General features: G+C 40.3%; 1 protein-coding gene across 6 annotated transcripts in view; it reads right to left on the bottom strand.

Moving 5' to 3' along the window:
* Positions 1-17,275, bottom strand: part of ripor2 (RHO family interacting cell polarization regulator 2) — a 61,626-nt gene extending 44,351 nt beyond the window's left edge. For 2 of the 6 annotated variants that reach the window (XM_032536396.1, XM_032536397.1), the window contains exon 1: positions 11,767-12,065. In XM_032536396.1, the coding sequence (XP_032392287.1) occupies positions 11,767-11,845 (79 nt within the window). In that variant the 5' untranslated portion in view covers positions 11,846-12,065. Of the gene's footprint in view, positions 1-115; positions 380-11,766; positions 12,068-17,099 lie in introns of those variants that run through there. The other 4 variants (XM_032536398.1, XM_032536399.1, XM_032536401.1 and 1 more) reach the window with 4 other exon arrangements.
* Positions 17,276-25,761: the final 8,486 nt, after the last annotated feature.

The following is a 25,761-nucleotide window of genomic DNA, read 5'->3' as shown; positions in this document are numbered from 1 at the left end:
CCCCCCCCCAGATGAGCGAAAGGAGTTGTTTTCTGAATGAGCTCACATCTTCATATCACACAGACCCTTGTTATTCCTCGTTAATGAAGCTGCACTGGACACTGCTTTAACTTACCTCTGCAAACTTCACGAGTGGCTCTCAGTGGCGTCTCTGCCCGTCTACCTGCGCTTCTCCATCCATGCGTAAATTAGGCTAAAAGAAAAAGTGCGCTTTCAACGCAGATGCGTTTCTGCTGTTCGAGATGTATATTTAAAAAAAAGAATCTCCCACAACAATGAACAAATGAGCGATGGACGATCGACGTTTGTTCCCCGATTAGACTCGATGCAGCGGCAGTCCAGTGCAAACACTGAGCCCCCTCACACATTCCAGTTTGTTTGCGGCGCTCCGCCTGAACAACGGCGAGCCAATCAGAAGCGGAGGATGTCACAGGGAGGGCGGGGTCAGTCTGGTTTGTGCCCCAAAGCTCCCTATTGTGTGTGTGCGTGGTGTGGTTTCACGTGCGTGCGGGCATAGGTGCGCGTGCTTTGAAAGCATGAATCAAGCTTGGAGTAGGGTATGGCCTTTCTCTTTGGCCCCTTTGTCTGTCTGTCTGTCTGTCTGTCTGATTGTCTGTCTGTATGTCTGTCTCGTCAAAAAATAATCAGAGGAGCTTTATTGGTATGAATTTTGGCACCAGATTTAACCAGCGGTCACCTTATGAACTGTCTCAAACATTTTCAAACAGAAAGAGAGAGAGAGAGAGACAGAGTGCGAGAGAGAGAGAGAGAGTGCGAGAGAGAAGCTGATACCTTTTCAGCCTTGTGGGTTTAAAATGCCCATATTATGCTCATTTTCAGGTACATAATTGTATTTAGAGGTTGTAGCAGAAGAGGTTTATGTGGTTTAATTTTCAGAAAACCCCATATATTTGTTGTAGTGCAAATTTCTTCAGCTCCTCTTTTCCCTCTGTGTGTTGAGCTCCCTGTTTTAGCTACCGAGTGAGGCGAGTGAGAAGTTCTGTTACATGTTTGTTGGGACTCGCACACGTACAGTAAGTACTGCTAGCTAGTCAGTTGCAGAGTATGAGGGCATGCCACGCTAGCAGCTAAGTGAGCAAATATTCAAATGTTTCGGCCGATGACGTTGACAGCCCTGCCGATTTTGACCAGCTCACCCAGAAACTGAAGGTAGGATGCATTAAGATGTATCCGTTTTTCAAAATACGGGCACTTTAAGCTTAGACCTTTCATGTTTACTTGGATGTTAAACCAAACTTTACAGTAGAACAGTAGGACTGGTCTCATTCTGCAGCGTTTTATCGCTGCATTGTCCTTGTAAATGTCTTGACAGGTTGTGAAATGGATGGTGTGATTATTTGTGAACACACGCCTTAATAATGGAGGCTTTTTTAAAATTACCATTCCAATCTGTTTGCTTCAAGTGGGTTTACAGCGCTTGCTCTTCCATGGACAAATTTAATTACATGGAAGGGAACCATGAAAAACACAAACACCTCTATCTTTAGGAGCTACGAACTGCGCAAAACACAAAAGTGTTGCTGCATTTGATGGCCGAAGGAAAAATCATTTCTTGGGGACAACTTGGTTTTATGTAAAGTGACTTGACTTTAGGTTCTCCTGCCAGCATAATTGCCCTCCATAAGTGGATGTGCTGTTCCGCTGAGTCCATACAAATCCAATTCAGCTCGCCCTTCCAAGAAGCAAAGGGAGCAGAAAATGGCTTGTCCCTTTTAATCCATCAGCTTGGTATTAGTAGACGAAGGGATTTCATAATGACTTGTTGGTATGATCAATTTTAAAGGGGAAGTTAAGGGATCCTTCTTTGTATGAGAACAGATATGGCAAGAAAATTAACTTTGCGGTTTCAATTTCGCAAGAAATTATCTCTGTTAACTATTTCTTCAACCAAATAGGGTTTGCTTTTAAGGGGCCTTTTCCTTCCCCATTGTATGTGAAAGCAAAAGAAGTAGCAGCAGCAGCAGCTCCACATGTTCTGCTGTTAGTGAGCTTCCCCACCTCACTGCCACACACCTCAACCAAACAAAGCTCACACCAGTCTTTTTCTGTCCCAGTTTCTTTCTATAACGTAAATGTTCTTTGGAAAAACATACTTGAAATGTAATGTCAAACATTACTTTCTAAAAACTGTAAAACCACATTCAGCCTGTATCATACTTTGTACATGTTCTAATGAAATGCTGGGTAGAACACAGTCATGCCACTCAGCTACCACTAACACGCACACGCACATGCGCACGCGCACACGCTCTCACACACACACACACACACACACACACACACATACAGACACACCCCTCTCTCTTCTTCCTAGTCTCTCAGCTGCTGAACAGCTAAGCCTGTAATTATGTCTGTCATCAATAGCCCCCGACCAGTGGCTATATTTACTGAAGAACCAGTGAGCACAAACACACACACGCAAAGAGTAGACCATCATACACTTGCACCTGCAACAACACATCCACACACACATGCACACAGACACATGACCAGCTATTTATAGTCAAAATCAAATCAAAATTACAACAACAGATATTTTAGCATTTGGTTAATCTGCATCATTGGCTCTAATCCGCTCAAGAATTTTCTCAGGAAGGAGAAAATTCACACTGGCTTAAAAACAAAACACGAACAAAGTGTCACGAAAAAAACACTGCATTTTTTGTTTACTCAAGATCATAACTTTAATTAAAAACTAAACTGCATAACAACAATATGTGTTGGAAATTTTTTATTCTTGTTGTAACAGAAAATCTACAGTGCTCTAACCAAGACCTCTGTGGCAAATTGTTTAACAATCCTCTGTCACATTAAATAACATTTGAAACTTCCAAATTATCAAGATCCTCTCAGAACCAGTTTTCTTTTCTGAATACACAGTGGATTAAAAAAGATTAATTGCTTTACAAAAGAAACAGAGTTTGTAGGGATTGTCACTGCTTTTCTCCCTCCATCTCTGATGTGGTCCAGCTCACTCACTTTCAAACAGACCCTCACTGATTTATACTGCACTTACAACCCACTTTTAAAGCTAAAATACACTTATTTTGGTCACAAGACTTTATCAAAATGTACACTGTGTGAATTTTCTAGAATATTCGTGACCCTCAGTAAAACCCACTCAGACCTGTCTACTTTTCTTTCACCATATAAACTATAACTGTAGACCATTGGGTTTGTGTGTAAGTGTGTACCTAGGTATATTTGCCCATCCATAAACCCATGCAGAAGGTATGAATAAAACCAACTCCCGGTGACCTCCCAGCAGAGAAGGTTCTTTCCTTCTGTACCAGGTACAACATGGTCACCACCGATCTCCTGCTCTGCATGTAGCGAGGCATTGAAACACCTTCTGACACTCTCTCTTCGACCAATTATTCTCTGTTATATAGTTAAGCATTTATGTTCTTCATCCATAATCTCACTACTTTTCTTTATTTATCCCTTTAAACATTGCCTTTGTCTCTCCCTGACAACGTCTGACCACTAAACCAGGATGAGTCAGAGAGGCTACATTACTGGAGGGCAGGAAGGCCAAGGCAAAGGGATGTACAGGCACAGCTGACGGTGTGTGTGTGTGTGTGTGTGTGTGTGTGTGCGTGCGTGCATGCATATGTGTGTGTGTGTGTGTGTGTGTGTGCGTCAGAGTGAGAGTGTTACACTAAATGTCAGAAGAAAATGCTGCCTCCTCTCGGGTTACTAGCCCTGTTTAAGATGACTCGTTGTACAAAATACGGTTTACTGTATGTGTGTGTGAAGCTCTGAAAAATGTTTGTCCACTGTATTGCTTCCTAAATTATACTTGCAAAGCTTCTATATATCTGTACGAAGTTACATATTATTCTGTGTGTCTTTACAGAGGTAAACCAATAAAAGGCTGTATACTGCTCTGTGGCAAGCCTTCATGATGTGGCTCTTTGTTCTGTAATGCTTGTTGCAGGCAGAGCTTCGGCCCTGAGGGGATGAAGACCTGTCATGCTGCAGGCCTGCGGACTGCAGGTGTTTGCTAACAATATAGCTATTTTTAAATTAGTTTCTGACTACTTGTATATGTTACAGCTGCAAAATATTTTTGTTTATGTCAGCAATGGATCAAATGACTATAGGTAAGAGGGGTGAAAGGGGAGCTCATAGTGACAAACCCAAAGAAAACTAAAAGGGCACTCGGAGAGCACAGACCGCTGCCAAGGCATACCCTATATCATAATGTTAATTCAGTGTGAATTTTCCCAGTCAGGAACTACATTTTTCGATAATTCCGACACATGACTGCAGCACAAACAACCTGTCTTGCAATGTCAACAAAAGCAAAAACTAATTTCTGTAGCAGCATTACACTTTGTGACTAGCTGCCCAATAAGGAGCAAAACTTGATCTCCAATCTTTTAGCAGGTTACCCCTCTGTGAAGAGTCATGGGTGGTCTGTTTCATGTTTTAAACAGGATTACCTCATTGTTAGAAAGGTTCCAAACCACTAAGTGTAAACCCTGCACGCCCAGTGTTGCCCGCAGCACAGATTGTCATAGTGACCACATGGGAACTGTAAAAAAAAAGGTTAGCAGTACAGTGAAACTGCCTTCTTATAAGTCACAAGTAAACATTTGGGACCAAAACACTGAGACGAGGTTACACTTACAGCTGAGACAAAGAAACATTTCTACTCTTGCATCTGGCTTACTAAATGTTGCACCATTAAAAATTCAAAAAGTCCCAAAATGCAAAGAATGTTTTCCTCTCTTTAATTCCTTCAGCCTTCTGTCATAAAAAACTGCAGAAAATAATAGTAGTTTGAGTCTTTTGGCTAAAGTAGGTCAGTGGAGCCAACTGTCAGAAGCAAGAAGAGGGACATCTGGAGCGGTAATATTCCAGCTACAGTAGGTCCCCTCAGGTCAGAGCTATTCGCAACACAGAGCAACCACTGACGCACAAACTACGGTATTGTCCTGTTCTTCAGTGTGTTGTATCGCTGTGGACAGAGACAACATCTATGGACAGACAGTATGTGTGGGTGGACTGCCAGTGTGTGTAAGTTGAGGATGGAAGACAATGCCTGTGTGTGTGCGAGGTTGCAGAAGAGTGAATCAGTTCGTGTGTGTGTGTGTATGTGTGTGTGTGTTTTATAGTAGGTCAAGTAGATCAAGTCAGTTTTAGATCATTCTCCAACCTCTAGCACTGACCTCTTTGGCTCTAACACTGCCCCTCCTGCCCTGTACACTGCAGCTCAGATACGTACAGTGCTTCCACCGAATGATATTATCATTCACTAAATTTTCATAGAAAGTTGACAGAAAGCATAATGAACACTGATCAAAGTATTTCCCAGTCAGATTGCAACACTTTAGCCATACCAGTGCTCTGCAGCAGAGAGAGTGACAAAAGTTAGCTTGATCATGGTATCCATAAAGTCTACATATGTTAGTATAGTCATGTAGTACAGGAGTAGAGTATAGTCAGGGTTTGCACCTGAAAACATAAATGCTTTGATAGAAAGGTATGTTAAATTAATTATTCCAATGAAGGACATGCTGACATTGACACACTGCCTTGAGTAAATATGAACATTATCAATTAAATTAAATAATGATAATAAAATCAAACAAAATTCTTTGACCCCAGATGACCCAGATTAAAAATCTCATCCTGCTTATGTTTCTCCTCAGCAGATACGACAGTTGAGTGTGGAAGATGCTGAATGACCAAACTGAATACCAAAGCCTCCACTTGTCTCTACAAATATTAAATTTCCTTGTTTGCAAAAATAAAATTACACTCAGTAGTTACATAACACTTCAAGTCCATTTATGTTTCTGCATCTTGGTTAAACCAAGTTGGTTTGCAATATACTGCAGAGGCTCTCATGGACATGATGTGTTGTCTAACGCCTAACTCTAGAAGCCCAGACACACCAAACTGACATCAAAGAAGTAGCTGCGTCTGCATGAAGGGAATCCGGATACACAAACTGTTGCTATGATACATACAAGAAACAAACCAGTGTTTGCCAACCTGAATCATGTTGATCAGTTGGTTTTTTAGATGCTATGTTCCAAATGGCCATGTTGTTGTGAAAAGATTCAGAGGTCCGCTAGTTAGCTGGTTACGGCCTGGTTGTCAGCAACAGCGCGGGTTCCACGGTCCCTCAGCCGGTGGACACTGGAGACAGAAAATCTGAGCCCGCAAGTGAGCTGAGTCTATGAAACACACTTTAACAGTACCTTGATAGCATCTCTTACAACAAAATCCACCAAAGCAAGATTACTTTCATCTGTTTTATTTCACAGGACAGAAGAATTGCAATGTAAGGTAGATGATGATAACGTCTTCAAAAATCTTAGTTTACTTTATTCTGTCTCTACTTAAAGCTATAGTGCGTTTCTGTTACCCCCTTTCACTTCTTCAGTCATCCTGTCATGTAAAGGCCTAAAATGTTCCCAAAAAAATTAAAATGAAAAAACTGTCCACGCGTCCACATGATACAAGCCTTAAGTGATTGCGCACGCACCAGCACTCCTCCTCCACTCAGTTGCTAGTAGCCAAGGTGGACACACATTAAAAAACCTGTTGGGCTCTTCAGAAGAGGTAATTATCTTGACAACACAATCTTCTGAACATAGCCACACTGAGAAATACAGAGAGAGTTGTGTGGAGCTCTAAATTAGCTTTGTAGCAACTCATTTGGCAATGGCTTGAAAGTAACGGAGGTTCATTAATATCAAAAAGTTAAGCTCTAAAGCTTTACGTTTCTTTGAGATGTACAATGGGCAAAAATACATGTAGCCTGGAATTACTTGGAAGCAGTTCTTTTTGGGATACCTTACATAACCACAGTCAGATAGTGGCAAAAAAAATAATGTTATAATAATAATTTTGTTAAATAATCATTGATCAATCAATCAATGTGTTGTTGTCTTATCTGACTTGAAAATCTTTTAACCTTTCAGTTAATGTATGTGGCTCAGATAGCCTAGGTAACTTTTCTCTGTATTAGTGTCTCTTGTGTCTTAGATTACTGGAGGAATGCTGCCCTTCTACAACCACCACTTGCTGTGAGAACAGCTCTTGCAGTGTGGAAATGAGACCTAAACATTGTGTTTGTGGCATGCTTGCTTTAAAATAAGCCTGCATGTTGTGTCATGCCTTTACATTGTTGATTTGTTCCCTCCTTAGGTGTTGTTTAGCTGAGAACATGAAAGAAAAGCCCTTAGGCAAAGTCTGGTGTGAAAATACATCAAAGTTTAACCCCATTCAGGTGTAGTGTCACCTCACTCCATCACATAGACCCCTCCACTCAGGATTTATTTAATTACCAAAACTACATTGTTGGACTTAAGAAATTCTAAAAAAATCTGTGGATGGACTTTGGCTGAATGGAAAACTCCCATGAAATATGTGTGACTGACATGCCATTGTGCCAGAATAAGGTTTAATAAACAAACTTAAAAACAAACAAACAATAGCTGTTGAGCCCAGCATTTAGTGGTTTTGTCATGTAATTGGTAGTCAGAGTAGGAGTGGGAATGCATCCTGTTGCATAAGAAACAGGAACAATCCGAAACCATTCTGCATCAGAGTGGATTTAAACACATAAGTCACAACTGTATTAAATGAAAGGGGTTAAGTTCTTAACACGCATACAACTACAAAGCAGCAACATGCAACTTGTTTAAAAGTCAAAGGAAAAGTCATTTCCCATGTGGTTCTTGAGTGTAAATGTAATGCAGAGGGCTTTTTTTACAAGCTCTTCACTTGTGACTGCGGACAGCTCTGTCATGCTTTCTGACCCTACCCAGTTAGTCAAACACAGGTTTATTTATGGCGTTTTTTCCACTGCATGGTACCTACTCGACTCGCCTCGACTCTACTCGCCTTTTTTGGTTTTCCATTATGCAAAAAAGTCCCTGGTACCTGCTAACGTGCTTTTGTAAGTATTACCTTAGTCAAGGCTCCTAGCCAGCTGAGGCGATACCAAAAGGTGACGTGAAAACCCGCAGACCACTGATTGGTCGGAGAGAATCGTCACCATTCACTGCATCATCATTGCTGGCGACAGCCAGGGGGTGTCCTGAACAACCCCGCCGTGTTTAAATAGTTTAGCCAGCTTTTTTTTTTTTTTTTTTGCTGCCTCCAGCTTCTTTTGAAACTGATTTGTCTTCTGGCGCATGCCGAGAATCAAAAGCAACACACCTTCGACGTTCTGTGTGTGTGTCGCGGTAGGCCACTAATCTGCAATGGAAAAAGGAGGACGGGGCACTGCGGCCAAGTCGAGTCGAGGCAAGTTGAGCAGGTACCATTGATGGCATTAGAACCCAACTACTGCGGCCTTCCTTGGGGACACTCTACTCTTCTGTTCTTGGCTTTTGCACACTGTTTACCACTCCATCGCAAACCATATGAGTAGAGTAGAGCAAAATCAGGCCTTTTGAAGAAGGAAGGAATTAATTGTGTTTATTTTGGTCTCAATGAAGCTGCTGTGTACTTTCATTTGGTGTGTAGCCATTTTTTTCTGATAATTCTGTGCATGTGTGTGGTAAAGTGTGATAACAAGGGAAGAAAGCGTTGCTGTTTTTGTTTACGTGTGTGTATAGTATAACCACTTCATGTGTATATATAATTTAGCTTTTTAATTGATTTCTGCTTTGACTTAAAAGAGGAAGCACTAACTGAGGCTGGCAGGGGTGAAGCTAAAACACATTGTTCCGACTAAGCTGAGCCAACAGCGGCTCTTTGCTAATTCATGCGACCTGAACTCACTGAGAGTGTGTGTGAGGAGAAAAGGCAGGAAAAGGGAGAGAGAAAGTGCGCTTGTGGTTGTGTGTCTGCTCTGTTCAGGCACTCTGACATTTCTGCCGCTGACTAAAATAAGTGCTCCTTTAGTCATAATTCAGCTTGCAGCACAGCAGCAAAAGAACGACACGCTAGAATATCTAGAGTATTCATGCCATGTACAACCTATTGTCTCTGGGAGTGCAGAAATGAAATCAAAGACATCTGATACACTCCATTTTTCTAACTGTCACTCTGAAGTCAGTGCCACATGTTGGTTAAGCTTGTAGTTGTAATTCAACGTGGGATGTTACTTGCTTTATGGCCTCTTGTCTTAATCTTTCACTTATTATTTTTAATTCATGCATTTTACGGATATTTCCACATTGCCAACACCATAAAATCTATTACTACATCACATAAGATCAGTGGTGCTCAGTGGCTCTATAGGAATGGCAATTTTAACCAATCCTCCACTTTTGTCCAAACTGAAATATCTCAGCGATTCTTTGGATGGATTGCCACAAAATACTTCAGTACTCATATTTATGGTGTCACTAGTGAGCCCCTCACTTTTCATCTAGCACCACCAACAGAACAAAGTTTTCACTTGTCTCGTGAAAGATCTCAACATGTATAATATTGATTGGCACATGTTAAACGTTGATGTTCCAGATACAACATGAAGTTGACTTTTGTAGTTTTGAGTGAAATTTTAACCAGTGGTGGAAGAAGTATTCTGATCATTTACTTAAGTGAAAGTACTAATACCACAGTATAAAATACTCTGTTACAAGTAAACGTCCTGCATTAAAAATGTTACTTAAGTAAACATATGAAAGTACTATAAGAAAAATGTACTTAACGGAAGTAGAAGTAGAAAGTACTAGAGGCATGAAAAGAAAAAGATTAAAGTAAAGCCGTAGACTCTTAAGGGCAATGCACATCTGCATCGGAAAACCCCAAAAAATAATCTTAATTGCATGTATTTCCTGCCTCTGTAATCTTCTGGCCAACCCTTTAGATTTATCTTGTGACCCCTTGTGGGGTTTAGACCCCTACGTTGGAAACTACACTACATAAGACTCTGACAAAATCACACGCCCCACACTTCAAGCTGAGTTCATTTTACACCTAACTCTAATTTTGTGGGTGGAAAAGCTCAAAGATTTGCAAGTCCACTACTAATAATGAAACAAATGAATTACAAAGAATATAGGTCAGTGGTAGTAAATTTGCATTTAGCGACAATAAAATTTGAACACTTAAATTGCATAATTTCCATCACTAACCCAAAGAGCTAATTAGAATGTAAGTGATGCATACTCTGCAACCTTCAGCTGTTTCTGCAAATAAACACGCTGATGCCTGCTGGCCAACTTCCAGATAAATCTGTGCGCTGTGATTGGCTGGTTTGTTGCAGAGAGTCATCTGGCTGCGTACCTCCTGGCTGTGTTGTTCAAAGGGAACGTCATATTACCATTGGTGTATCTCAGAGAGAAGTGGGTCAGTAGCGGCATTAACATACATTACACACCAAATGATGCAATATCTGGGAATATCCTCCTGCTCACTGTCCACTCATCATCAGGGGAACTGCTGCAGATCACTAGCATGTGTGGGGTTTAAACATCTTTAAATGTATAAAAATATGTGTCCTCATACCTGGCGAGTAAAGCTGATTCTGATACCAGTGTTAATGTGTACAGTGTAAGCAGTTTCTGTGCATTTAAAAGATATTATGTGGTAGAGCACTTAGCTCTGAGCGTGTTTGTGTGTTGCGAATATGGTTTAAAATGAGTGTAATCAACTGTTTTGCAACTTGTGTGAGAGAGTTAGATAAGATGATCAAAACCACTTTAATGTATGTCAGTTTAATATATTTCTACAGCTAGCATCCTGTCATCTTAGCATAGCATAGGTAATGGAAACGGAAAAACAGCCAGCCTGGCTTTGTCAAATCGTAGCATCTTTCCATCAGAACTGTAAAGCTCAGTAACTAAGTTATACTGTGAAAAACAGTATAACTTAGCACCAGTTGGAATTAAAAAATAAAAATCTCTGATTCTGCTGCATACATTTTTTAAACTGTCCATTGTGAATCCAGCAACATTATAAAAGTGGAATGCTACATTGGTAGAGTACTGTTTTAAACACAGAAGGCATTATACTGATACACAGAGTGACATATGCAAGTGCTGAGCCAATCTATGAAGAATTATCATCCATAATGCTTTAGCCATAATTATGGTCAGAGACCACTATTTTAATGGCTGCAAAAACATTGAACAGTAGTCAATTATTATACAACCTTTTCTTCTACCTCTGAATGATCACCATGCAGGTTCTGCTGGAACTTTACTGCTCATCACTCTTTCAGGATCCAACTGAGCAAAGGTTATGGTTACAGCTGGTTTTGAAATAAAAAATAACACTCACACAAAGTGCATGTTGAAAAGATTGTCTTGTGGTGCATAATGCTTGCTTAAAACGTTTGCCTGTTATACAAGAACGCCCACATTGCAGAGGGCACGGCTGCTCTTGGCTTTCTAAAAAGGGTAAAAGTTGAAAAATCAATAAACAAACTGCACAGAGTTCCTGCAAATGGGAACTGGAGTGAGAAAGCATGGTGTTCTCATCAGTCAAAGATTCATTACATTTACTAATTATTACAATAACTGCTGAATATGACTTCAACTGACACTTTTCTTTCTCTTAAATCCATTTTTGGTAGTGACCTAAAAGCATCAGTGTGTATCCGAGCCTACTCAACCATGCCGCAAACAACCCCACCTACACAGCTAAAGAGATCCCTCTGTGCCACACTTCAACCACCACGTTGCCCTTTTCTTAACCCTGATCACAACAACAAGTCCCCAACAGACTAGTCTGACTTGGCTGTGTTCCTCGACCAGCCCTGCAGCCCACCTGTAAACCCTCACCTGCTTTCACTCCTAACAACTGACCCTTGGCAAGCCTTACCATCCTCATAGAAGACATCCTCCGCTTCTTCGCGCATCATCTCATCCAGGTTGTCCTCCGCAATGTCGGTCATAGCCATCACTATTCCTTTTCGTCTTCTTCTCCTCTCCCCCTCGGCTGACTAATCGGAGCTTCAGAGAGAGTGACTGGGCTGTAAAATTGAATCAACGCCGACTCGGCCTCTTCGCTTCAGGCAACAGTGTGATCACCGGCAGGCTCCTTGCTCGGGCGGCAGAGAGGACTGAACTGAGATTCAGCTGTCTGCACGAGAATGTGTGTGTGTGTGTGTGTGTGTGGACAACCAGCAACCTTCACTAAGTTTCAGCAACAGTGCTGATTTCATAACATCCTGTGCAAAGCTGAAGTGAGAGTGTGCTTTTTGGAGAACACTTGTATGAGTAAGTGTGTGCATGTGTGTGTGTACTGTAAGGGGAGGGTCAGTGGTGTGTGCATGTGTGTGTGTCAGTATGCACAGTATGGTGCTTTATAGTGAGTCAGCTTGAGTGGCTGGTGATTACCAGGAATAATTAGATTCTGTATTTTCAGCCAACAAGGACATGCAAAAAGGGTGTAAAAATGTGTGTGTGTGTGTGTGTGTGTGTGTGTGTGTGTGTGTGTGTGTGTGTAAGTGAAATGGCGTGTGTGAGATGTGGCTCTACTTGTCCTTCCTTCACTGCTCACTAGGAATCATGGGACCACACTGATAGCTCTGTCTCTATTTTTTCACTTGGCCCACATTGAGTGGGCCTCAGCAGAGCTGATAACGTCTGCTGTCATCTGCTGCTGCTAAGTCTCCATAGTGATGCGGACGCAGCGAATAAACACACACACACACATACAGAGCTAAATGCTAAAATGCTCACAATGACAGATAGGATAAAATAAGATAATCATTTATTTCTCCCACAGCAGGGACATTTGCAGTGCTATAGCAGCAATAACAAGAGGCATCAGTTAAAATGCAAGATATGATAAATAAGTCAACAGTAACAGTAAAAAGCTGAATATGATAAGCAGACAGACTGAATGATTGAATTCACAGTATTGCACATACAATACATTGCAAAGTTAGTATGAGGCTGATGGGAATGTCATCAGTTTTGCGTTTATAAACTAAAGTATTGGACAAATCAAAACCGGATATATGAATGACTGACTTCATGACAATCAACACATGTTTCAATATGGACCAAAGTGATGGGCCGACTGAGACTGTCTTCACTCGAGCCACGCTGCCAGCTTGGCAAAAATTCTCTTGTGACTACGTTGCATATACCTTGGACATATAATGACCACAGCTTTAGCTTCAACCATTGTAGCTCAGTCACTGAGATGTGTTTGGTACATCTGGACACCCAAAGCCAACTGGTGCATCTAGTGAACTAAACTAACTCTAAATGTGTGTCATATATAATGAATAATGCAATTCAGTCATTGGCAGTGTGAAATAGTTTCGATCCAGCATTTTAAGAATGTTGCACCATCCCGATTAGGCCCCACACCAGTACCTCTCAAGCATTTCATATTCAGTCCCAAATTACTGGGAGCATGCAGTATTGTCTCTTTTTGACCTTTAATGTATTTTATTCTAAGTTGAAAAAAGTCAAAAAAAGCAGGCAGAGACTGAATTTCTTTCTCTGTCTTACACCATGCCTCCATTTGTCTTTACTGTGCAGTTTCTCTGACTCACACCCCATTTACACAAACCAATTCCCAACCAAAATAGAAACTAGGCTTCAAGTCAACTCATTATCACTTTTCCTTTAGACTCCCTCTCCCTTGCCACCGCCTCCCTTTAAGGCCAAAGCTCAAGGGAACAGACCTGGAGACAAACTCATTTTCACTGAGGCTAGTCCAGACAATTCAGACTGAATACATATGAAGAACATGTCACTGAAAGTAACTTGTGGGGTGAACAGCGATGTTTACAAATGTATAGGATGAGAGGATTTCTTTGAGGAGAAGGATGTTCGACTATTAGATTTAGCCTATAAGTGGTGCAATAGCCTCTTGGTAGAATACCAATTCATATAATTGATTAGTCTTTTCATTTATAGTAATTTATAGTATAATAGTATAATAATGTGACACATAGTGAACATTTGCTGTTATTTTCTGGTTTATAACACTCTAAACTAAACATTTGAATATTGTAGACAAGACATTGACATTTTGATGGAAATTGATTATTATTTTTTCTGATATTTAACTAAATGATTTAAAAAAAGTTAAAACGTTGGTTGTTTGTTAGTTGCAGCCCGAATGCAAACACACATTCACACACAAATGAGAAGTGGCAGAGAAGCGTACATGCATCTTAAAATCAGTGATTTTAATCAGAAATTGGTGAAATAAACTGCATAACAAAACAATTTAGAGCCACAAAGATGCAAAGCAAAGCCCACTTTCTTATGCAGATACGTCCCACTCCCATCTGTTCCCTGCTATAATCCTCATGTTCTGGTGACTATCATGATTAATGTGCAAAACATTTCTGATATTAAACTCAGAGTTATTCTTAGCAAAAAAATGGAAATGGAAAATTGCAGTTATGAAAAGTTTCAAATCCAGGTATTCAGACGTTTCAACAATTTTCTTTCTCTCTCCCAGCAGCAGTTTCTGACTATGAGCTACTTTACAGGCAGCAGTGCCAGAAAACAGGGTCACGTTTGGGCTGAATTTGCCCCGCTGCATTTCAATGAGTGGATACATTGTTGTCACTAGCAGAGTTCCCCTGCTTCGGGAAATGCAAACGCATGCTGCTGGGGCGCAACACAAATGCCACACACACACACACACACACACACACACACACACACACACACACACACACACAACACGTCCATAATAATTCTCAACATGACACCAAAACACTGCAGAGACAAATCAGACACACAGACAAACACACACACACACACACATACACACACACACACACACTGGCATGGCAAGGAGTAACACAATCAGACCCGCTCGGTACAATAGTGTTGTTTGAATGGGGTCAAACAATGGAGCTCTGAAACGAGCCAGATGATAAGTATCCCAGAAGGCTGAATGGGCGGCTTCAGCCTCCTACACACTCGCTCCTCTGGCCCTGATGTTATGCATCAGTGTGCCGCCTGGTACTGTGAACTAAAATATCCGTTATTAGCATGGAAGCAGCAACTCATTAGCATCCAGGCTAATGTTATGGTGCTAGCTAATTTGCAAGTATATAGCCTCTTGCACAGATGCTACCTTGGCTATAAAATACTGGTAAACTAGAGAAAGTAATTAGCATCAGACAATGGTATTCTTCTATTATTAACTCAAACATTTAGATGTGCTGACATTACTTACTGTTAACCTTTCTGGGGTAGCTGGAAGTGTCGTAAAACCACAGCATCTCAACATACAGCGGAGTAAATTGAATATTCAATAAACTTTTTTTCAGAAATATAAAAGCAATGGCGACTTAGCTTGGATACATAAACCAAACACAACTCATATCATGTTTCCCTTTTTATATTTTTCCCTGATTTCCCTGATTTCCCTGTAAAATCCCCTGGTTTAGAAAAGAGTTAGGCTTGCTTGCTTGTGTCTTAAATGCGTTACATGAAAATGATCAATGTTCACAGCAGGTTATTTATATCCGTTGCACTCCAGGGTTGCAACTACCATTGAGACCAATGAGTTCATGCTGGATTTCTTTTGGACATTTGTGGGTTTTAGCAACCAACATTTAAAATATAAAATTAAAAAATAACATATTTAGTAGGCTGATTCCAGTAGTTTTTATTTATTCATTTAATTTGATTGATTTATGTATCAGCATTTTACCACCAGAATTTTATTTATAGTAATTTAGATGAAACATTATCTAAATTATTTAGACACAAAATAGCAGTCAAGTAATAAAAATTACAAACTTTGTTTTCATGACCTGACCACAGCCCAGCAACACTCTTGAGTAAAAAGACCAGGATATTTTAAAAGTGAGATTTCAAGCCAATGCATAATACTTGCTGATATAATAACAAAACAATAACAAATTATATCCATGTGTAAGGCATCTTTCTACATAGGACTGCAGAATATGTATTTATAAAGCAACAATTAAAAAGGCCATTAAACTATAAAATCAGGAGTGTAAATGAAGAATGGAACATATACCCGTTACACAAAAGGATATTGTTACAACACAAAAAGCCAATTCATGAATCCTGCGGAAACCGAATTCTAGAACGTGAACTTGAACCCCGCACAAAAAAGGGAACTTGAGTAATGTGTTGTTACAGCCTATTATTGTCACCCCTGGCCCAGTCTCCTCAGAGATATTAAATACACAAAGAGGCGAGCAGGTGGGTAAGTTTAAGGAGACAGATGGAAAAACCACTGGAAAAACATATTGATGTCAATGTGACTTCCTCTGCCAAAGCATGGAAGAAAGGTATGGGTGAAATAGACAGAAAGAGACAGACAGTAAACCAAAAAAAACAAAATAATTCCCTTCATCTAGGCCTCTGCCTCTTTTTCTCCCTTCAAAGAAGGATGACAAAATAGGATGATTATGAAGGGGCGCCTGGTTACCCTGGTTACAATAATGAGGGCGTGTGTGGTAAATCCAATTTGCCATGGAACTCTCTAACTCATTTGAGGTGCACATGTGTGAGTTAGTGTTTGTGCGCGACGCCTGTGGCTTCATGTGTCTGATTGAGGATGACCATAATGCACCATAATGCAGCCCACCTTGCACATACTCATGCATGTAGACACACACACACACACACACACACACACACACACACACACACACATCTTTTCTAGATATCTGCAAACTGTTCATACTGGAAGAAACAACAGACTGGAGATTACACACTGAATTTTGATTCCACTTTCTTCCAAGAAGTAATAGCACAGTAGAGACGGTCGTAATTACACCAAAATGAGCGCATGAAACCCAATTTCTCCAAATATTAGACCTAAGAATTGGTATCATTAATAAAAGTTAGAGCTGCTGCATTAAACCGAGCAAACACAGCTAACCGTTGGTTGAACATAAATGCTTGTATTCAGAGGTCTTTTATCAGAAAATAAGATTGTGCAAACAAGAGAGCATCAGAATAGGAACTTGCAAATGAGTACTGAATCTACAACGTTTTTTTGTTCAAACTTCTCAGATTCTCAGCTGTTTCTCTTACATTATTCAGGCAAACACCACTTAGGCAAACAGGCAGCATGGAATTGTTTGAATATACTGTCTGCTTTAGTGTGCAGTAGACAGCATGGTGAGATGCAATAAAAAGTTAAAAGGATATTAATGAAAAACAGGAACAACTGGTAAAGATACCTACTGTACGCATATTGATATCTTTTCATCTTTATATGGTTGTACGTCTTGACTCTGCGGTACATTATGTTAAAGAATAATCCCAGCAGACGCCTCCTTGTCAGTGTGAATTCTTCAACTCCTTTTTGTGCTGTCACCAATTTCTACTTCTGTGATCTCTCCCCGTCTCTCCCTGTCGCTATTGTATTTTGTCTTTCTCTGTTCCACAATTGGATCCTTTTCTCTCGCTCATTTACTCTTTGCCTTTCTGTCTCTGTCCCAGAGTGCAACGAGGGCATCAGACAATAGCAGCAATACAGCTGATCCCTGCCAGCTGTGCAGACTGGCACCACAGAGATGGCAGTGCCCATGTTGTGCCTTGCTGCTGCTGGCTACACCTGAAGGGAAAAGATAACAGCTAAAGCACTCAACCAATGAACCAGCAGACCAAAGCCTTATAGCTGTTCATCTCTGAACAGGCTGGCGAACAAGCTAACAGTTCAGTTGTAAACAAGCATAACTCTCAGGGCCAAGGAGCACATCATTAACTTACTACATCAGGTTGTTACGGGGTTATATTAAAAATGGCCATGTGCACAACCAGCACATCCCATGTGTATAAATAATCTACTGTGTAAAAGCCAGTTGTGGATGCTAATAGAGTTTAGGCTAAGGTTTGCAATACTGTACAAAAACATTGCTTAGTCTAATCAGACTTAGAATATCAGGACTGACTAAGTAGATTTAATGCAAGACTGCAATGCAAAACCAAGATTCTCATTGACAAGAATTTCGAGAGGTGAATCTTTCACCATTATTATTTTTATCTGCATGCGCTGTGCTTAGCAACAGTACCAGCAATTTAGAGTTCATGAAAGTACACTTATGCTACAGCCAATCACCTTGCTATGACTGAGCATGTTTCTGAGTGTTAATATTTCCCCACAGCCCCAAGCAGTTCATTAAATATTGCATAATCTAGTAGACTACTATTTTTGACAGAGAGACATTTTCCTGTGAGGGTGATCCAGAAGCCACATGAGCAGGGTTGCAGCAGGGTGGGGCAAAATTGGGCAAGAACTCTGAAAACCACAGTTTCCTCTCCCACGCCGCCCAGCACATCACCGTGTCCTCCAGCATACATTAGACCCAACACCTGCTGGCTACAATGGGGAAGTCACCTTTCAAAACAAGAAAACACAGGCAACTGATGCAATGTACTCTAGATGGGCAGCATTACCCGACAAAATGACCACCGCTATTGTCCAAGCTGCAAGCTGCGAGGCATGTTGCACTATTTCTGTTGTTAACAGGTATGTACACACTTACAATCAAACTGATGGATTCAAGAGATAGATTGAACAGGCAGAGACAGACTGCATATAGATTTAAACAAATTCATCCATGTGAACAGGAAGGGAGGATATCACAACACAACTTCTGAGAAATAGGGTGGGGACATGGAAGGAAGGTTGGGCAATAGTGTGTAAAATCACATTAAGTGCCTATTGCAGCTGTATTTCTCTAAGAGTACAACAGAGTGCACATGTGCCACAGGAGGCCCAAAGGGTGTCACAGTTAGGACGTGGGTGGAGGATTTATTCAGAGTTGGAGGATGACAGAAGTGGTCACTGAAAGTGTTACACATGTAGCCTTTCTGCCTCGATGGTCAGAGGAAGAGGGGCAGTGGGAGCTGGGCTGGAAACCGTAGTGACAGCTCATCATCACGCATGAGGGCATCTAAAAAACCAACGAAAGAAGCTCTGCATGTGTGTATATGACTGTGTTTTCACTGTGTCTGGCTTTGTATCAAGTCAATCCAGAATGATGACATCTGGCTTGACTACAAATCTGTTCTCCTCCCTGGAGTATGAGAATGTACTAGTTACACCAACCTTATATGACCTACATACATCTACATTTCTGTCACAAAGCAATTTGTTCCTGAAACTTTGTGTATTAAAAAACATCTAAAGCAGCAACATAGATATTTCATGCAAATCCTTACATTAAATAATGATGCATCACACTTAAAAACATAAAAAACAAAGAAATATATAAGTTACATACTGATATTTTTTAAACTGGCTCCAATCCGATACCTGGATTTCAATCTGTTTTTAAAATCTATCTATCTCACATTGATAAATATAAACATGTTTTTTAAGAGGGTAAATCCAGCAATTTACTATTGCACTTCTATAATTTGGGAAGTTACAAGAGACAGAAAAAATGTGTGGTATCCAAGCTTAAGCCAAGATAACCCCCACAACATCTCTATGAGATCATCAGGGTAGTTTTGTCAGTTTAAAAACATATTCCTCCAGAGCCATTGATGACATTATATACTATAACTGTTTAGGCAGGTTGAATTGTACTCCCAATTATGGGTAAGCTAACGTTTAACAAAGCAAATCTAAATCAACATACACAAAGCAGAACCTTGTTTTGATAAAATACTGTCTAATATGACTCAAAGTCGGACCCTAATGAAGATATTTTAAATAAATAATGACACAAGACTAATCTGACCAAGCATCTAATGCCATCTTTCAGCTTAGGACAGTTTGTTGGTACTCATAAAGTACTACACCCACCTTGACACCAAGCCCTATTGGTAACAGCAAATACATTTCATTTCGTTAAAAGAAATAGATTTTAGCTGAGATAGACAGGCCAAGACTCTCTCACAGCATTGGAGAGTGGAATCAAGTTCGTCTTTCCGGTTCATCAGCATTTGAATGTTTCTTTTCATCGGTGAAGCCAGCATGGGTTTAACTTAAGCCAGTGTCCTCTCTCTTTCTCTCACGCAAGCATGCACACACGCACAAACACAAGCACACACACACACACACACACACACACACACACACACACACACACACACACACACACACACACACACACACACACACACACACACACACACACACACACACACACACACACACACACACACACACAATTATGTTAATCTGGCATCCTTCTGAGGGTAATGGACACTGAATAAAGCCACATCCTGGCCACCATGAAAACCCAGGAGTTCTTCTGAAAAGCACAAAGAAGAAACTGGTAACCCGGTCCAAACTCAAGGACGTGGGAACCATGAGCTCATGCGCTAGTGTTGCCATATACTCAGATGATGCCAAATCTTGCGGCTTGGCCGTGGGATGCTAAAACTTTTGATTAGTCAGCCTTATGCTACTCAGCAGCAACTTCTCATTTGTGTCCCAATGAATTGAGTCAAACGATGAGATGGTGGGAGGCGTTTTTGGTCGTCTATACAGTGTTTGGTGTCTGACAGAAGGATGTCTGAAGACCTGACAGAAACTAAGTAATGATTTGGCAAGTACACAATAAATCCTGAGACAAGAATGTGGACCCACATTGAAGAGGAGACAGAGCCAACAAATATCGAGAAAAGATAGAGGACATCTTTTCACAGAAGTCATGTATATTGCTCTGCTTCAGTGGGATATTAAAGAAACGCCTCAATGAAAAGTGAAAAAAACATTGTCTGCACTTTGTATTCATCACAGCATTTTCAGCTTTTTTCTGGTATTATCTTGTTGTGTTTTTTCATGATGAAGCACTTGTGTGTGTTTTCCTACAAACATTTTATCTTATGAGTCATCATGAAGGAGGCTTCTGGAACACGACAGCCACAAGACAAGGTCAACATGAACTAATCTATAATAACCTTTGGATTGTAACAACAACAACAAGCAAATTCGTCAATTCCATTTGCTCTTTCCTTTATACAGCAGCGTCAGTCTAGGCTGCACTGGCTGGCATTCAGTGTCCTGTTCGGTACTTCACCAGTGTGGGTGTTTGCTTGATTCTGAACTTCCCAACATTAAGAGCATTTCCAACCAAATGATACAATCTCCTTTTCATTTTGATGCTATTACACTGTTTAGGTTTGCTCTTACCACTTTAATCATGTCACTTTTCATCTCAGCAGGCACCTGTTTTCAAAGAAAAAGCTCTGAAAAACCCACTGTACACTTCCTGTCCAGCACCAAATGGAAAACAGACCAAGTTAGCGACTACCTGGTGAACATAGTGGAGCGAGAATTAAAGGGCCAGATATTTTCCTCAGAAGTTGATGGAGACCCAAATAGAGCTAAAAGAGAGTGGATATTGAACTTAGGGACATCACATGGACAAAGACATGACTCCAAATGAATGATATTGTTGCTCAGAGTCTGTGGATATGTAAAATAAGTATTTGCCAACATGCAAGCTATATACACTTAAAAGGTGATATGTCAGTAATGTGTTTACAGGTTGTTTCCGCTGCCCCCAAAAGGCCAAAAAAGTGAATGCCGCTCAGTTCACATAGCTACAGTGGGTAGTGGTATGTAGCCAAGCACATGAATGGTTTGGGTTTTATTTGGCAATTTGTCCTATCTGTCTTTGAGATTTCTTAATTTTTTTTGCTATTGGAAACATAAATGAAATTTGCCACTATTGGGGTAGGAATCCCAGAGACAGAAATTTCAAAACCTGAGCAAATAAAACCAGAACCATGGCACAATTTAATAGTTTGTACTAGTATATTACTGATAGATGGACTACAGTATAGTTGAATGACAACAGGAGTGCATTCTTCATGTCTGGGTTCATAAGAATCATGATCAGTGACTGAAAATACTGGCATAAATGGAAGACTTGCTGTCAATTAAAACTACATGTACAGCATAAATAAATGCATACAGCATGAGCCCATCTTTGGGAAACATAGGCAGTGTCTCATTGCTCTCTCCTCCCTCCATCTTTTACTCTTCCCTTGTTTTTTTTCCCATTAGTCTTTCTTTTTGTGTTCACAAGCAGCCCACGCAGCAGCCCTGGTTGTTGACTTTGTGTAAAATTATAGAGAAGGGGCGGCCAACACAATTCCACACATACATGTGTCCGGAAAGCTTGTGAATTGAATTCTTTTCAGGGTGAGAGAGGGATGATGAAACACGCAGATAAGCAGGACAGAAAGAGAAAAGAGGGAGAAAAAGAGTGTTTGATAGTAATAAAAGAAATGAGAAAAAAAGGCAAAGAAAGAATGAGTGAACAACAAGAGAGACAGGGAGAATTATTTCCAGCTACAGCTGACAACTGGAAAATGAGCCAAAGCAATATGCAATCGCCTCTGATGTAGTTTTACCTCCCGACGCCACCTCCTGCATCAGTGGCAGCAGAGGCTACAGTTAGTGAGAAGGCGCGTTGCTAGGGAGTGGGAGGATTTTCAGAGAGTGAGCACCATTACAAATCTGGCTGGAGAGAAGAAAGGAAAAGATGGGGGATAATGAAGATCAGGAGGGAAGTGGAGGGTGGGAGAGAGGCAGATCACAGGGTACAGGGACGATAAGTGAGAAGAGAGGCTGAAGGAGACATGAGAAAGAAAGCAATAAAGCTAATGCAACCAGGGCAGAGGTGAGGGCCAGAGAGGTTCAGAAAAGAGAGGGGGTGACAACCACAGAATAAAGAAGAAAAAAAATGTGCTGGCAGGTCATATAATACAATCTCTTAAAGTGTTTTATTTGAACCACCTCTTCAATTATGGCCTCAGATCCATGTAAAGTAAAAAATTAGGGCCTGACAGATAGTTAATGAGTACTGTGTATGTGGATTTGTGCGTCTTGATAGAAGTAAGCAAGTGTTTCTCTTTTTTATCATCTGCATTATTCACAAAAAATTAGTCGTATGATCCTTAGAGTAGCACTTTGCCCTCAGCGTGGTGCCAGAAACAGGAAGAACACATTGCAAGGAGGAAGAGAGTCGTTGTAATCACACTACAACATTGTTGAGTGGAGAACAAGTGCAATCTTTTGTATTGCTTCACTTCCCTCTGAGCTAGAGGAACGTGTGTGTGTGTGTGTGTGCAGCATTAAACCATTTCAGTGTATTATCAAACTGTGGAGGCCCCCTACAGGTTAACACTGGGAACACAACAATTGTGATATTTTCTTAATTTTTTAGTGATATTTTTTAAAATGAAATAAGGAAAGAAATGTATATGGAACTAATTTACACATTTGATCTATTTTTCCACTTATGCAATATAGGGGTTGTGGCCAAGTGATATGGTGTAGATCATCATCATCCATTGCTCTAAAGGTTCCATGACATGGTGCTTTTTGGATGCTTTTATATAGACCTCAGTGGTCCCCTAATGCCATATCTGAAGTCTCTGAAATTCTACCTTGGTGCAGAATTACAGCCACTAGAGCCAGTCCCACAATGAGCTTTCCTTAGGACATGCCATTTCTGTGTCTGTAGCTATTGAGGAGGAGAGAGGGGGTGCGAAGTGGAGGCTGGGGGGTGTGGCCTTGACCAACTGCCACTTTGCTTCTTTGAAAGATGATGTCTCTCTCTCATGGGTGGGCCAAATTCTCTGGGAGGGCAAAGCAGAGAAAGTGGAGGTAATCTTCCTCCTTATGACCTCATAAGGAACAAGATTCCAGATCGGCCCATCTGAGCTTTCATTTTCTCAAAGGCAGAACAGGATACCCAGGGCTCAGTTTACACCTAACGCCATTTCTAGCCATTGGGGATTGGGGAACGCATATTAATGTTAAAAAACCTCATACAATTAAATTTGTCTGAAGCGACACGCAAATCCGAAGGATTTTGGGGTTCATTGTTTTGCTTATGGACACGTGGACATCCCTGTGATTACCAGGCACTCGAGCTACAGTTGATAAAGGAATCAGCATTACATACATTTGGCAAATTCTTTTGTCTAGGGCATCTTCTATTTTCTTCCATACACATACATCAGGAGCAATTTGGAGTTATGTGAGTTGCTCAAGGACACTCTGACATGAGGAGCCAACACAATTGTTTCTTTTTCCTCGTGTTATTGTCCAGCTGTGTCATATAACCAAAGTTCCAATGTGAAACCAAGATTATGTAAGATTTAGAAAAGATGTTGGCGTTTGAATTTAACTTATCTAACTCATCTCACCACTGTTTCCACAACAACAGTAAGACGTGTGGCCTTGTGACATACTGAGTGACAGACTACAGTGATTGACAATCGTAATGCACGCCGTCTTAGGTAACAACAAAGGACGAGTGGGCTGCTAAAGTGAGTCACTTCACCTCACTTGCAGACACGCATTGAAGATAAAATGCAACACAATTTCTTGTTCCTGCAAGAAAGGAAGACAAAATATGGATCAATAACAACACTCCTGCATAGACAGCCTCAGAAAAACTACAGTTTATCTGCACAAGCATGACAACAAGGCTTTGTGAAGGACAGTAAATATCCCCCTCATTATATTCTTTATAACACAAAACACAAGTTGATCACTCAGAGGAACATTGTTGTTTTCTGTTAGCTGGTCAAAGTGCTGTAAGTGATCTTTAGGGTAATATTTACAGAATGACTTTAAACTTTAGCTTCTTTCAACTTCCTGTTTTAGTCAAGTTAATATTGTAGCTTTTATCAATAGTTTGGTGGTAATACTGTACAACTTTAATTCATATCTGTTGTGCTTGACAGAACGGTTCCTAAAAAAGCTAAAGTGTAAAGTGTATCTTTGTTCTGAAGTGCTAAATATTAAGTCCAATTATTTTATTATTTTTTTATTTTATTTTATTTTCAAGGAAAGGGGAGAGGGAAAACAGAAAATAAAAACCTGACAAAAAGAAAAAAAAAGAAGAAAAAAAACAAACAAAAAAACTAAATTTACTGTACATAAAGAACACAGCACATCAAGGATTACAATAATGTTCCAGGGTCATGGTAAGGATGGATACTATAAACAAAAACATCTTGAGATAAAGTTAAACAAATAGATATTTTCAAATCACACAAATTTCCACAGTGAGGTCTTATAAAATAGTTAACGTCTAAGGGGTTCACATTTTTAAGATGATTCAGTATCGGGTCCCATATCTTCTCAAACTTGTCTCCTCTGTCTTCATTATAAAATCTCAGTCTTTCCAGATGCAAAGTATTTGAAAGTTCTCGCAGCCACAAACTAAATGAAGGCACAGAATCCATTTTCCATACATGTAGAATTAACTTTTTTGCAATCACCATCCCAAATTGAATAGCTCTTCCTTCAGATTTATTGATGGAGTGGAGGACACTTGTGGCACCCAGGATTGCTACCAAGGGGCAGGGTACCAGATTCCTACCAAAAGCCTCAGAAAAGAAAAGAAAAATGCACATCCAATATGAATGAAGTTTACTACATGCCCAGAAAGAATGTGCTAGAGTACCTATCTGGGACTTACATCGGTTGCATACTGGTGAGATATCAGGGTAAAATTTGTGTAACTTTTCTCTTGAATAATATAATCTATGGAGCGTTTTAAACTGTATCACACTGTGTCTAGTATTAACTGAACACCTTTGCACATTACGTAGACATTCTCCCCAAATTTCGTCATTTAATTCCATATTCAACTCCTCTGCCCATGCCCGTTTATACACCTCTGTGTTTATCGGAGCTCCACCGTGAAGCATACGAAGGAAAGCAGAGATTGCCCCTCTGGAGCCCAGTTCAAATTTGTTAATTGCCTCAAGGGTATCATGTTTATTCAGAACTTCAAAGTTTGGTATGTTTTTTTTGACAAAATCTCTAATTTGCAAAAACCTGAAAAAACTTGAGGCCGGTATTCTATATTTTGCTTGCAACTGCCCAAATGAGGCAAAATTTCCCCCAATATACAAA

Source organism: Etheostoma spectabile, chromosome 14 (genome assembly GCF_008692095.1).
Source record: "Etheostoma spectabile isolate EspeVRDwgs_2016 chromosome 14, UIUC_Espe_1.0, whole genome shotgun sequence".
In the NCBI taxonomy this organism is placed as follows: Eukaryota; Metazoa; Chordata; class Actinopteri; order Perciformes; family Percidae; genus Etheostoma; species Etheostoma spectabile.
The sequence above is the reverse complement of the archived record's forward strand: the minus strand, read 5'-3'. Positions and strand labels throughout refer to the sequence as shown.